This window comes from Bemisia tabaci, chromosome 4 (assembly GCF_918797505.1).
Source record: "Bemisia tabaci chromosome 4, PGI_BMITA_v3".
NCBI classification, from domain to species: domain Eukaryota; kingdom Metazoa; phylum Arthropoda; class Insecta; order Hemiptera; family Aleyrodidae; genus Bemisia; species Bemisia tabaci.
In genome coordinates this window covers 45,438,580-45,451,819 of record NC_092796.1, presented here as the reverse complement: position 1 = coordinate 45,451,819, position 13,240 = coordinate 45,438,580, and the positions used below count along the sequence as shown (strand labels likewise).

Below are 13,240 nucleotides of genomic sequence, written 5' to 3'. Positions count from 1 at the left end.
GTAACCAATCAAAATTGAGTTTGATAGCGCGAAATTTAAAAATGGAACAATGTGGAGGGAACCAGCGAACCAGCCGCCCTGCGTCGTCCGCAGCACTGGCGCACGACCCGCCTCACATTATTACACTTCGTCTTGCGTGGAGAGTTCGCTAATTACTTCACGCGACAAGTGTGTAATTTTAAAAGTCGAAAATTAAGAAAAAAATTATACGATATACGAGATTCTCCGCCAGGGAGCTCTCCCCGCTAGAAATCGTTCACCATCACCACCCACCCGCCGGGAGCGCTGCAGCGTGCTGCCAGCGCGAAACGAGCACCGACGCCTACAAACTTACAGGGCTACCTCACGCATTGCGCAATGCTTGAAGTATCCCTTTAGATTTGTAGGCGCCAATGGTGTGTTTCGAGCTGCGGCGCAAAAACTTGCCACAATTGATATATCAGGGTGTTAAAATCTTGGAAAATTGACATAAAATTCGAAATTAGCGACTCAAAAAACGTAAGAAGCTTTCATGATCTTTCAGTCATTATTCGACTTATTTCTTCCTATTCTTGAGTTTTGGACCATAGTGCGCCGCGGGCGGCGGCTCATGAAATTCTCTCCTATGCTCAATCGGGGAACCAGCGCAATTGAAGCGTTTTCAAAATTAGGCAACTCCTTGCTCCTTTGCTTTAAAAAATGCCAAATATGTGTGCATTAATACTATTCACAAGATTGTTTTCCTTTCAATTTAATCATTTTTCAATAGAAAAACAAGAATTTTCGACAATTCTTGGCTTTTTTGTGGATACCTAATGATGCACAATTTTTACAACATATTTTCACGTTGGTTTCTGCTAAATGAATTTGACATACCTATAGTGCTATTTGAAGTGATTATGTAATAGGGAATACAGATTAGTCATAGTTGGACCAATTTTAAGAGTTAAGAATCAGAGAGGGGCGATCTCTTTGAGAGGGAGTGGGAACCCGGATGTGGGACGGATAAATGCATAAGCAACTATTACAATTATAATTATAGAAACAAACATTATAGGTACCTATTACATTGGTCTATTTATAAAACTTAAATCACTGACAGGGCTGCAATATGAGTCTTTTTTCATTTTTGTCTTTTGATTTCATTTGATTTGAGTTATAGCCTCTCTTTCAAAATGGGTGGGTAAGTTATACAATGAAAAACAACAAAAGCAAATTTCAATTTTTCTTATTGTTGATCCTTAAAAATTCAGAGAGACATGAAACTCAATGGTTACTTTAAATCGAGGGTAAGTAAGTACACATAGATTTACCTAAAAGCTGTGATAAACGAAAAATAATAGTCTCAAAGAAAAGAAATAAATTATCTCCACAAAGCTGAGGACGCTACAACCCAAAAAAAGTCCTGCAGTGCCACCGATGGAAACTAGAAAAAACAAATTGAAAATGCAGATAAAAATTTTTAAGTGTAAAATGGTGCTGTAGGAGAAACGAAGTCACAGTAACAAGAGCATCAAATTTTCAAAAAGGATTGTAAATTTTGAATATCATGGTCAAAGCGTCCAAAGGAGGGGGAAGGAGGGATGGAAATACGAATGTGGATAATTTTAATTGTATTTTCTCAATATTCCATTAACCACACATTTTGAGTTGCTCTTCTTGTATCGGCATCGCTCAAATTTCTATGTGCTCTTAGTAAGAAACAAAAAAAGCAAAAGTCAACTTGTTAGATATTACAATAGCAACTAAAATTAGCAAAGTGGTTAGGGGCAGTGTTTCCCTTACAAAGAACATTTTCTCGGGTGGTTTTCTGCTGTCTTTGATTAATCTTAAATTTTAATGTCAAAAAAGACAAAAAGATTGTTATTCCTCTTTTTCAACATGTAGCACATCGAATTTCAGAGACTGATAATTAAGTTTCAATTCTTTGGTCCTTAGTTTCAGTTTCCTGGAAAGCAGAAGATGAAACAATGCAAGACAAATTTTGCATGTTGATTTTCATTTTAAACTGTACCCACTCAACTCAGGAGAAACCCTTATCTTGAACTGTTAGTTCACTCGAAATTTAATTTTCATAGGCCTTGTCTCCACGGGACGTTTTCATGGGATTTGTGCCAAGTTCGAATCGCAGGAATGAAACTTCTGGGATTTTTCCCAGTTACCGTCTCCACAGGACGGGGCTCAACAGTCCTGCAACTAGTTTGCACGGAAAGATAGATTAGTTAAAGTCGAGTATTTAACCGGGATTAAAATAATAATTGCACTCATTTGACAATTAGACACATTATTTTAACTAAACAAACATTAACAATGTAGTAATGAATAAAATATCGCACAATTCGTTTTCACTTCTTCTTCTTCTCTCAGTGGGTCCTAGGGGTACAAGTACCATATACTTGGTACTGGGAAAAATATTGATTGACTCAATATTTTTTCCAACTTCGTAAGTGGGATTTTTCCCTGGGACAAATCTTGTGAAACGGCTCGTGGAGACAGGGCCATAGATAGTTGAAATATATTATAAAAAAGTTCACAAACTTTTATGCAGTTTTAATCTTACCTAGTACTTCCGTGATGCCAAACAAAAGATCCCTTCGAAGCCTCATTCTCGGATACTTTACTAGGCAGACATTTAGATTTGTTCCTAAAAACCTGCAAAAGGGTGCTTGTGAAATAGATCTGTCTAGATCTTTATTAGAAATCCTCATTCCTTATTTTCAGTGTTGTAAAAGGCGACATTATAAAAACCGCCGATTTTCGTCTCAGATATTTTTTTTCACTCCATCGGAATCTATGGATTATGTTTTTAACAAATACTGTTTTCCAGGGAAACTTTTCTGTAAAATTAAGAGTTATAAGTACGTCTGTAGACAGAAGTCAATGTCAGGCAAAAATCATGTTTTCCGTTTAGGACGTAATTGGAGGGGTATACACAAGTATTCCAGAACCCTAACTTTTCTCTAGTTTAGCTGTGGTTAAACTTCAGTAATACCTACTGGGATTTTTCTTCCTTTTTTTTCAACATTTAAATCATTGTACCCGGTAAAAAATTTTGCACTCTGAGAGATATGGCAGCTTTTTCCAGATTTCGGCGACACAGACCAAATCTCAGCTTTAACCAAAGACATATAGACGGAGCGCTAAAAGCAATGAATGAAGCTACTTTTCAACCACCTCTACTATTGGCTAGAGGATTGGCAGCGAAATCGGGACAAGTTTGAAATTCAAACGTAGGGCAGGAACTGAATAAAATTGCGTAAACAAATTATTCTAGGTTGATTTTTGCCCAAATTCTCTTACCCACATATATTTATTTAACTTTAGGTTATTTTTGGTCTGTCATCGACCGATTAATTTCATTTGGGGGTAACGGTCATCTAGGACTGTAACGGCTTGGTTGATCTGGCAGGACCACCGTGAGCAGAAGAAAAACTAACTTTATCTGAATCTGAGATCCTTGCTTGTTACCGAGTCAAAATAGGTGTATTATAAATAGTCGCAGTCTCAACTTTCTTAATATATTCGTTTTAGGCATTTAAAACACTTTTAGAAGAAGAAATGTGGAAAAATCAAGAGGACAAGTTCAAATCAAATTTCCGTTTGCCACCATGTATTCCCGCGCTCATTTACACACTCACACAAGCACCCAGCGCCAAACCAGGCTTCACTTTTTCCCCGTGCTTTTAGATACGAGCACTCCGTTTTTATGTCTTTGGCTTTGACTGCTGTGTTTTTTGGAATCAGGATACCACCATAAAATTACTTACTTCTAAGATTAATTGATAAAAAAAAGGAATAAAAATTCCAGTATTAAAGAAGTTTAACCTCAGCAATACTGGAGATAATTCAAAGCTCTGAGCGGTATACCCCTCAAAATATGTCCTATTTAGAAAGAAAACTTTCCTCATGTTTGCTTTGGTCCCCCAACAGATGACTGTCACTTTTATAGAAAAAGTTTGCGAGGAAACATTAGCCTAAATTGGGTTGAAAGCAAATCCTGATTTTTTGTCGAATTCTTCACGAAATCCTTTCTAAGGAAAAAAGTTGAGGTTTGCGTGAAATCTTGATTTTTGCTGTCAGATAACTTTCCTTTCCGTCCAAAAATGACTTGGCTGCAACATCTCTTATATTCAATGAGGCCATCGCCACAAGTCGTTGGATAATCGGGATATTACTGTACTACTGGCTATTGTGAAGCTTAAGGCCTCAAGGATTTATTTCTTTACCTAACATTTCTTGATAAAATTTTCAAAAATACTGAGATTTATTGTTCTTAATTAAGGAAACGCAAATCGACATTTTCAGCTTAAAGTTTCTTCACAGTTCTCGATTATGAAATTATTCGATCTCAAACTTATCCTTGACCAAATTTCAGGAGTAGTAGTTTACTGGTTTCCACTACCTTTGGAGCCCTGGGCTCTTCGAATTCAAAACAAAGTAAAAAGGAAAGCATAACAATAAAATATTTACCAATACATATTCGTAGCTGAGTCAATGACAAAAGACACATCATCACAGGCTGGAAGACAGTTACAGTCCAAATTGTATTTATTTAAGTTGTGCAATTTTATCATTTCCTCTGAAAAACAAGTTCAAATCTATTAAAAGAAAACAATTTAAAGACATCCACAAAACTGTGTTGATCGGAAAACTGTTGTTGTCTCCATTAAGAAATACATTTTTCACATTTATTGAAAGGAAAAGATAAAATTTGACTTTGTTAAAATCACAGGGAATTTTTATTAGTATGACTATGGTCAGTCCAAATCAAGATCAAAATGTGCGGAAAATCTCAATTAAAATTCGATGGATGGTTCTTGAAAATGAGTGTCTTGATTGTTAATTGCAAAACTTCTAAAATTGTCGACTTGAAATGCTAACGTATGTTGATTGCACTTATTCAGTATTTCTTCTTACTGACATTTTACTTTTTTGACACTGAGATTTGTAGCCTTTGTGCGATGGTTCTCCAATGAAAAATAAAATGTTAGTTGAATTACTGAAACAGTATGCACAACAGTATGCAGTATGCAAACATACATTCCTTCCTACGGGAGACGACACCAAACCAAATATGAAACCGATGACGCTGTTGAAGTATGCAAGATATAGTCCAGCAAAAAACCATTGCTATGCTGTTGTCAGGTCCTTAATGAATGCGTTCAATTACATTTTCAGGACTTAAAGGCCGCCCTGCAGTTTACGCCCTGCTTTTCTATTTTTGTCGGCTGAATATGTTGGCTTCATCATGAAAGTTCCTCCCTTTTAATTGAGATGCAATGACAAAGACAATTACCTTCATATTTTGCCAGGCACTTCATTCCTTTAACATTGCATATAGGTTCTCCGGCTATAAAAAATAAGAGCAGCATTTATCACAAGCTATTATTTAGACGAAAAGTTTCTAGGAGACAGGATAAGAAATACAATTATTTTTCTGTCAGATCCAAAAGTACTTCAGTTCATTTCTATCATTCAAGAAATTGTTGAAAACAGAACTTTATAAGGAAAACAATTTATTTAGGTATTCATTCTATTTTCTCTCTATGCAAGATGTGACCCAAAACTTGTTTTTCAAAAATGCGCAGTGTGACCATAAAAGGCAATAAAGCAAGAGGACAAGGATGTTTAAACTAAAAAATTAAACTTTTCAACATTAGAAAAAACACATACTTCATAGTACTCAACTTGCTCCATATAATCACACTTCACTACTACATAATACTATTCTGCAAAATATTTGGCTTACCTAAAATTGCTAAAATGGATACACTTTTCAAAGGCATACTTCACAGTCATTTCATGAAAATGTTTGACTGCTTCATGTCGTACGATAAATATTCATTATTTGACGTCCAACCAACTGTCATAAAAATTGTTGATCACGTTATATATTTAAGAGATCAGCATGAACTATTAGCCTGCTAAAGATATCAATTTAAACTTGAAACAATAAAATAGGTAGCTCCTGGTTTTGCACTATTTTTTAAGTAACTCTTTTCACTGATCTCTTATTCCTTCAAATTCCAGAGTTAACGTCAAAATTCCTGGGGTTTCCCTGTATTTTCCCGGTACTTGAAACCCTGCCTCTACAATTGAGCGATTCAATTTTCATCAAACTTCATTAGAGAAGTTCTTTTCTTGCCTTTTCAGTTTTTTTTTTGTTTGTTTGCAACAATTTGTTTGGTATAACTCATTTAGTTAATGAAGCTTCTGGCATTTTGTACAAAAAACATTCAGGTATAAATGGACTGAATTAAAGCTTTTTGAAACTCACTTGGAGGGTAGAAAAAAGGAACACAGCCACACAGTTTGAGTGACAATTTTATTCGACATTCCATCCGACAGAATTTGAAGCTATAAGCTGGACTGATTTTGAGGTTTGATTCATGAATGAATCTGCACCGTCGCTGAGAAACACTCAACTGTTTGACTTCATCGCTAGAATAGATTGTTAGCGGAACAGCAACAACCGTTTTGAAGTTGTTCATTGAGGATTCGAACCCTGTTGTTGCAATGTCCGCTGAGTCATTGGGACTGTGAATGTACACCTGACCATAAATGAATCATAAAATTATTGCCTCAGAAAAAACAATAGTCCTGCATTACATTGCATATTTGATTTATAAACGCTTGGAAAGAGGTTTTATACAGATACACCTTCAAATAAATGCAATATTTAAACTGATTTCTGACTTGTTTACGATTATTCTGAGCACACCCTCTGTCAATTTTGGTACTATCCTATAATTTACTTGATGCACTGCAGCATGGCTTACCGGCAAGGTTTTTGATTCTTATGTCTCTTTCAAATTTCTTGCTTTTTATTCATTCATGCTGCCTAGTGTAATATTTTGTGGACTCTGATTATCGATGACCTTTGTCAATTGAAATGCATAAAGCGTAAGGATAAAAGCTATCAGCATTTATTGGCGCAACTAAGAATGTACTTACTGCTAAGTATCTACCTATCACAAACAATTAAATTACCATCCCTTCACTCTTGACTGCTGATCTGAAACACCTGATTGATTTTTCGATGGGTGCCTTTTTGATGAAGTATCAAATCATGTATTGAAAATTTAAAGGGAAAAAAATCTTACCACATAACCGCTGTTAATGTTCATCAGCTGTGCCAATGTTTCTCCACTCATAGGATGCCCCATCAAGAGCGGTTGCATTGGGAAAAGAGTTCTATTGCGGTTCATGATGTATCTGAAAATAGATCGAGACTTGTTTGAATTTATTATGATAAAACTCTTGATGTTTTGTTGATTATCACAGTAACAGGATTAAGAGTAACAGAGCCTTTCTCCTCCGCATCATTGTAATAGATCATGCTTTGGAAAAATTAAAAGTGGCATCTCTCCAAATAAAGATTCAAGTGACCAAACAAGAGGAAACCGCTGAAATTGAATAATTTGTAATGATGATTTCCAAGTTAATCCAGAATGGAAAGTTTTCTAAAGGCATTTCTAACAATCATTAGGTCAAGAGTAGAAACTGAGGAGCAGCAAGAAGTCTGCAATTTATATGCTGAAGATTAATACATATACTCAAATGTGTGCTATAAACATTTAATAACATATTTTATTTGACTACATGTGTATTTTACATCTTTTATACAATTTAATCTTAGTATCTGAGCAGAACTTTATCACTCAGTTGTAAAATTTTCAAAGCAACATTTACGGTAGGTGCAACAGGTATTCTTGAGTGATGGTATTTTTAAAGACAACATCTAAAAACTTGACAGGTTAACGAGGAAGGACCTTTATTCAGCTGAAATCGGCACACTATCAGGTGCTGGCACCGGCTCATTGTAGAACTTGAGTCAGAAATCATGAAAAAGTTCAAACTAGAACTAGAAAACGATTCTCAGATGTTTCACAGAGCTACGAAATCTTAATCTGTTGTGAAATAGATTTGACACTCTGCAGTCCGTGATTCACCTATCAGTCAGCAACACTTAAGGCACTTAAGACTTGAGGCAGTATCAAAATTAAGAGCGCTTTCTGACGCTAGCACCTGACCAGTGGTCTGCCTCCCCCCAAAAATTTTAGGAGCCACCTTGGCCAGAAAGCCCAATTTTTAGGAGCCATCTAGGTACTATTTTTTAGGAGCCAAATTAATATTTGCAAGCGGGCCATGGCGATGCTGCAAACGATACGTGTAGAGAGCGCTTCATCGCTACCGCTGGTTCCCGATTAAGAGTTAAATCTGTCAAATTTTTTAGGTGCCACGATGGCCCAGCCCCCTCCCCCCAATTTGTAGGCGCCAAGTCCCGATTTTTAGGCGCATTTGGCACATGGCACTCGCGGAAGGCAGAACACTGCACCTGACGCCATTGCCACAATGCTCACGGGTAGACAGATATCTATTTACCATGAAAATATGGCAAACCTGGGATGTAAATATGGAGCCAGATGGGAGTTGAAGGAATAACAAATGCCCATTTCAGTAAGAATAGGAGCAAGCTGGGTGGTTCCTAATTCTTGAATATGTGTATTGCTCATATTGTAGGTGAAGTTGACTCGAATTTCGTAGGCTGCAGAAAGGTATTCTTCAGAGGATATGGGATCATAATCATCCGAAAAATCCTTGAAAGAAGAGTAAGTAGCGTTGGCAAGTGTTAACAAGAAAGTCTCCAGTCTATCACTGTTGTTGAAATGAGCATACCTAAAAAAAAAACAGAAAATCACTATGATTCAGCTTTGAACAAAATCCACAACTGGACTCACTTGAAACTGCAGCTCTTCTTCAAAATTCTACTAACCTGTCTTACTGGATTCCTGCAATGTCTACTTTTTCGTGTAAATTTAACGTTAATTCTGAAATTTTTGGTACCTAATTAAAACCAACATCAATGAAATAATCATGTTAGATATAGAGCTTAATATTTAATCTTGAAACATTATTTTGAAAATTTTAAAGTTGGTTCTGATGGAATATAGCCGCAATATAGTCTAGTAGAATATGGACAGTGCCTCCATATCCATATATTAGCTCATGCAAAGATTGAAAAAAGATTACGATTAATAACAATGGATAATTAATTTAAAATTCACAGGTAGGTCAAAAACGTTGCACTACCTACTTGAAAAACTTACCTGGATTCGATAAGATTATTCAAAGCTGTTGGGTCAAATTTTGTTGTTGGACATAATGTCAGTGCTGGAAAGGAAGAATTCCATTCCTTGTAATCACGCTCCATTGAGATGACGGTGGGATTTTTTTGATACCTGCAACAATAGAGCAAAATTCGTAAGTCAACTGAAGTCCTTAGAGTCGCAATAGAAAAATATGGGCAAGTGATGTGGTACAAAATTAAAAAACTTGAAATTTTTAAGTTATGTGCTCAAGAAAGACAGATAATTGGACATATAAAAAGCCAGATAAATTTAAAAAAAAATTAATTAATGTCATTTGAGCCTGGATCCAGAAGTCCTGTACACATGCAGGTTTAGTCATTCTCAAATCCCCTTGAATTCCTTTTAAAACTAAGTCTCTGCTTTTTTAGTAGCTAGAAATACAAAGGCGTCGAAACTCGATAAAGCTTGAATTTTCTGTCTTCTGAAATTCATTAATGTTGCAATAATTTACAAACAACTTTAAGAGACGTAGATATGCATGAAAAGAGGCATCATTCAGTAAAAATGATGGATGTGAAATGTTTTATCTTTCAGTACAGACTAAACTTCAAAGCACCCAAACATAATCAGAATGGGTAAAATAGTTTTGCTTTTGGACTTTTTTAGAGAAAAATATGAAACACACTACGCTAAGTGCTTCATAAATAATAAAAACGCAATACATGCTTACTGTAAAGTTGAATTTTAAGCACTTACCTTTGCCATGTCGAGTGACTAAGCCAATAGGTGCCCCACATGCCAGAAAATAATGCGACAATCCAAAGGATACTTATTGATTGATCACAGCAGACAGAGGAAACAGGAACATTTTGGAAAGCCAAGTAAAATTTAATCACTGTCCAAAGTAGGTAACAAAATGAATGAAAGAAAATTGTTTCCTTCATTCCACTTGCTTTGACAAGGCATTTAAAGAGGGATGTAACAGCTGAGAGGAACTGTGGTTCTAATTTTGAACAGCTCACAACAGTCTAGCTTCAAATAATCAACTTAAAACACAATTTTCGTTAAAAAAAAAAAAAAAAAAAAAAAAAAAAAAAAAAAAAAAACTTTGAAAATAGCTACTATTAGGTGATGAAAATTCTGAAACTTTCAGGGAAAGGGGGCATGTGTGCATACATCGAGAAATTGAACATTCAACAAAAATTATGAGAATCTCTTAGTTTAGACAATGCATATTTCAAAAATACTCTCAGAGTAGTTGTATGCTATCTGCATCATATGTTTACATGAGTGTACACAATTTGGAGCTTAATTACTGAAGGAATGTCTTAAAAAATAAATGTCCACCTTCATAAATTTTTGCATAACTTGTTTTATCCTTAGAAAAATAAATTATTAGTGAGTGCGTAATTTTTTTTTTTTTATCTTACCTACCACCATTAAAAGAAAAATCTATGAAGCTCCTGTTAATGTAGACAAGTTATCATTGTCATAGGGGAGATTATTCTAATATTAAGCTATCATTTATACTTACAATTCAAATGGATGAATTCTGTTACTCCTGATGTGAATAAGCCCGTGAAAAGAGGACTTTTCTAGAAAATTTAAGAGAAAAATTTTACAATGCTCATGAATCTTCTCTTTAGTTGAGGAAAATTTCAAAGGACCTATCAGCATCTTTAAAAACTAAATACACCAGTCAAAAGATTGATAACACTTTTTAAAATGCTAGCTGCAGAGAGACTGATGGTTCATGTATATTTTATGAAAGTTGGCTGAGAGCTAAAAAGTTAGAAAACAGTGAACAAAATTAGATGAGATGATTATTAGGTTTTCAGAATCTCTGAAACTGGAATGCATGAATTGAAGGCTTTACTTGGGTTGGAAAAGTGAAAAGCAGAAGTTTACTTCAGTTTCTTGATAGGCAGATATTTTTGTGTAAAACACAAAACCAAATCAATGCCCGACATGAAAATCAATGGTGGAGGGAAAATTCTGCAACGGAATTATCAGGCAACGAATCATAATAACATAGGAGGGTGAAATATGCGACATGCAACAAGGTAATTTTTGAATAATAGATGAGAGTTTAGCCTCTTGCTGAGAGGTTTGCTATATATTCGCTCTTCATTCAAGATTCAAGAACAAACCATTAATGGCTATACTTTAATCTCATCGGGGTGTCCACTGGCACCTCATGATTTAAATTTCTTGCTTTTTCAACACCTTCTCTTTATTTTCGTCTAACCTCTTAAAAATTCCTCTTTTCAGAGGTGTCCTAAAATCTACAATTTTTCACTGCTTCTATCTCATTTTCCCCTTACATTACATAGATTTTTAACTTGTAGAAAGATCAATTTTTGCACCCTCCAAAAAAAAATATATATAAATAAATAAATAAAAGTGGGAATAAATATATAATGTATAAAAAAAATCAGAATTATTAAGTAAAACGTAGGAATGATCTGAAATACTCAGAATTTAGCTGAGATTTCACTAAACCTGACAGAATAAAATTGTAGAAAACTTTCATACCTTAAAGGCTATATTTTTTAAGTTCATCACAAAAAAAAATTGTACTTCCATACATTTTTACTATAACGCGTGTGGTTTCCAAGTTTCAACACCGAGCTTTCAAAGCTTGAAATTATTTTTCTAATGGTACAAGCCAGAGAGTTTAAGCAACAAAACCATTGAAAATTAAAAATAAAAAACAAAAGGCAACGTTTGATTAAAAAAAGGGGGCAACTACAGGATGATTCAAAAGTCCTGTACCATCCCTGCAACTTTGGGACCAATTGAGATAGACATGACATAAGTTTTGGCCTACATATGGGAGTCTTTATAAAATCATTCAATGATGAAATGAAATCATAATTTCATTGAATTTATTGTCTTTCTTCTTTAAATTATTAAACATCTGTTCGCGAAAATAGTTAACTTTGCCACTGTTTGGTGCTGATTACTGCTGATTTTGAAAATTTAGTTGCATTGAACCCAAAATGACAGTCATTAGACTAAAGGCTGCTCATAAGATTTTTCTCCTGGAGTAAAGCTTGGCCTAAAGATGCAAACTTCTTTCAAACTCAGTTTGACAAACTCATTACAATAGAGTTAGACATAACCCCAAAAGTTGGTTCCACCATTTTTGACACAACTTAACATGCATGTCAGAATTGTCAGAGTGACTATCCTCATCCATAAGCAGCTAAAAGAGCTCTAGACTGGTGCAATGAGGGTTTGATAGAAGTTCACCCATGTTGATGAAGCCTAAGGCAAATTTAACTGAGAACCCTGCTATTCGTTGAACATTAAAAATTAGATGAGAAAGCTGCCATGATTGCCGTAGTTCATTCATAAGTGGTAACTTCATATTTGTTGAGAGACTAAAAAGGAAAAAAAGAATTTAGGAAATTCAGATCTTTACGGAATAATTTCTTTTGAGAGGAGTAATACCTTTCAAATTATTAGAATTGTAATTACGTCTGAATACACCTCAGAACCGTGTTGCCATCAGAAAATTTCAAAATCATGTACTTGCAGCTTGCGACATCCTGATCTTAAGCACCGGTCTTTGAAATATATTTTAAAAATTTAGGAAAAAGAGAGATTAAATCTAACAGAATGCCCTTATTACAAATATAGCACTTCCATTTTGCATATCATTTAGCATTACAATTTAAGAATGAGCTCTACAATATGTCTATTCTAAAAGGTTAAGGGTGTAAAATACTGGAAAGTAGACATATTTGTGCAGGCAGTGGCAACCATATCAAAGTGGTTCTCCAGCGCTTTGGAGAGAGATTCCATAGTCTATCGGTAAATTTAAAATTTCTTTAATTTTAAAAACGGGAATTTCTTGAGAATTTCCGAGCATCACATCTTACTGTGGTACGTCAGATATCAGTGTGCATGATTTGACTAAGAAACACTTAGAAATAACTCCAAGAGAACAGTCCAAGTGAATACCCCGAATCAAAAGGCAAAACGATTCATGATATTTTCTTTGATCGAACTTCAGGAGTCATTTTAAAGCATTTCTTGGTCAAATTGTGTATGCAAATATCTAGCGTACATATAATGACATGAGATATGATACTTAGATATTCTCATTAAATACCTAAAATCCAGAAATTATCGATTGATTGATTGACTATCGAATCATTCTC

The 13,240-nt window shown here is 34.9% G+C and overlaps 1 protein-coding gene across 1 annotated transcript; it reads right to left on the bottom strand.

Moving 5' to 3' along the window:
• Window positions 1–1,191: 1,191 nt before the first annotated feature.
• LOC109038081 (pickpocket protein 11) lies at window positions 1,192–13,191 on the bottom strand. Its single transcript, XM_019053015.2, has 9 exons — window positions 9,828–13,191; window positions 9,090–9,221; window positions 8,383–8,658; window positions 7,083–7,194; window positions 6,257–6,530; window positions 5,276–5,329; window positions 4,450–4,558; window positions 2,540–2,631; window positions 1,192–1,405 (listed from the first exon to the last, which is right to left on the bottom strand). Exons 1-9 carry the CDS (start codon window positions 10,013–10,015, stop codon window positions 1,293–1,295), a joined length of 1,350 nt encoding a protein of 449 aa, XP_018908560.2. The 5' UTR covers window positions 10,016–13,191; the 3' UTR covers window positions 1,192–1,292.
• Window positions 13,192–13,240: the final 49 nt, after the last annotated feature.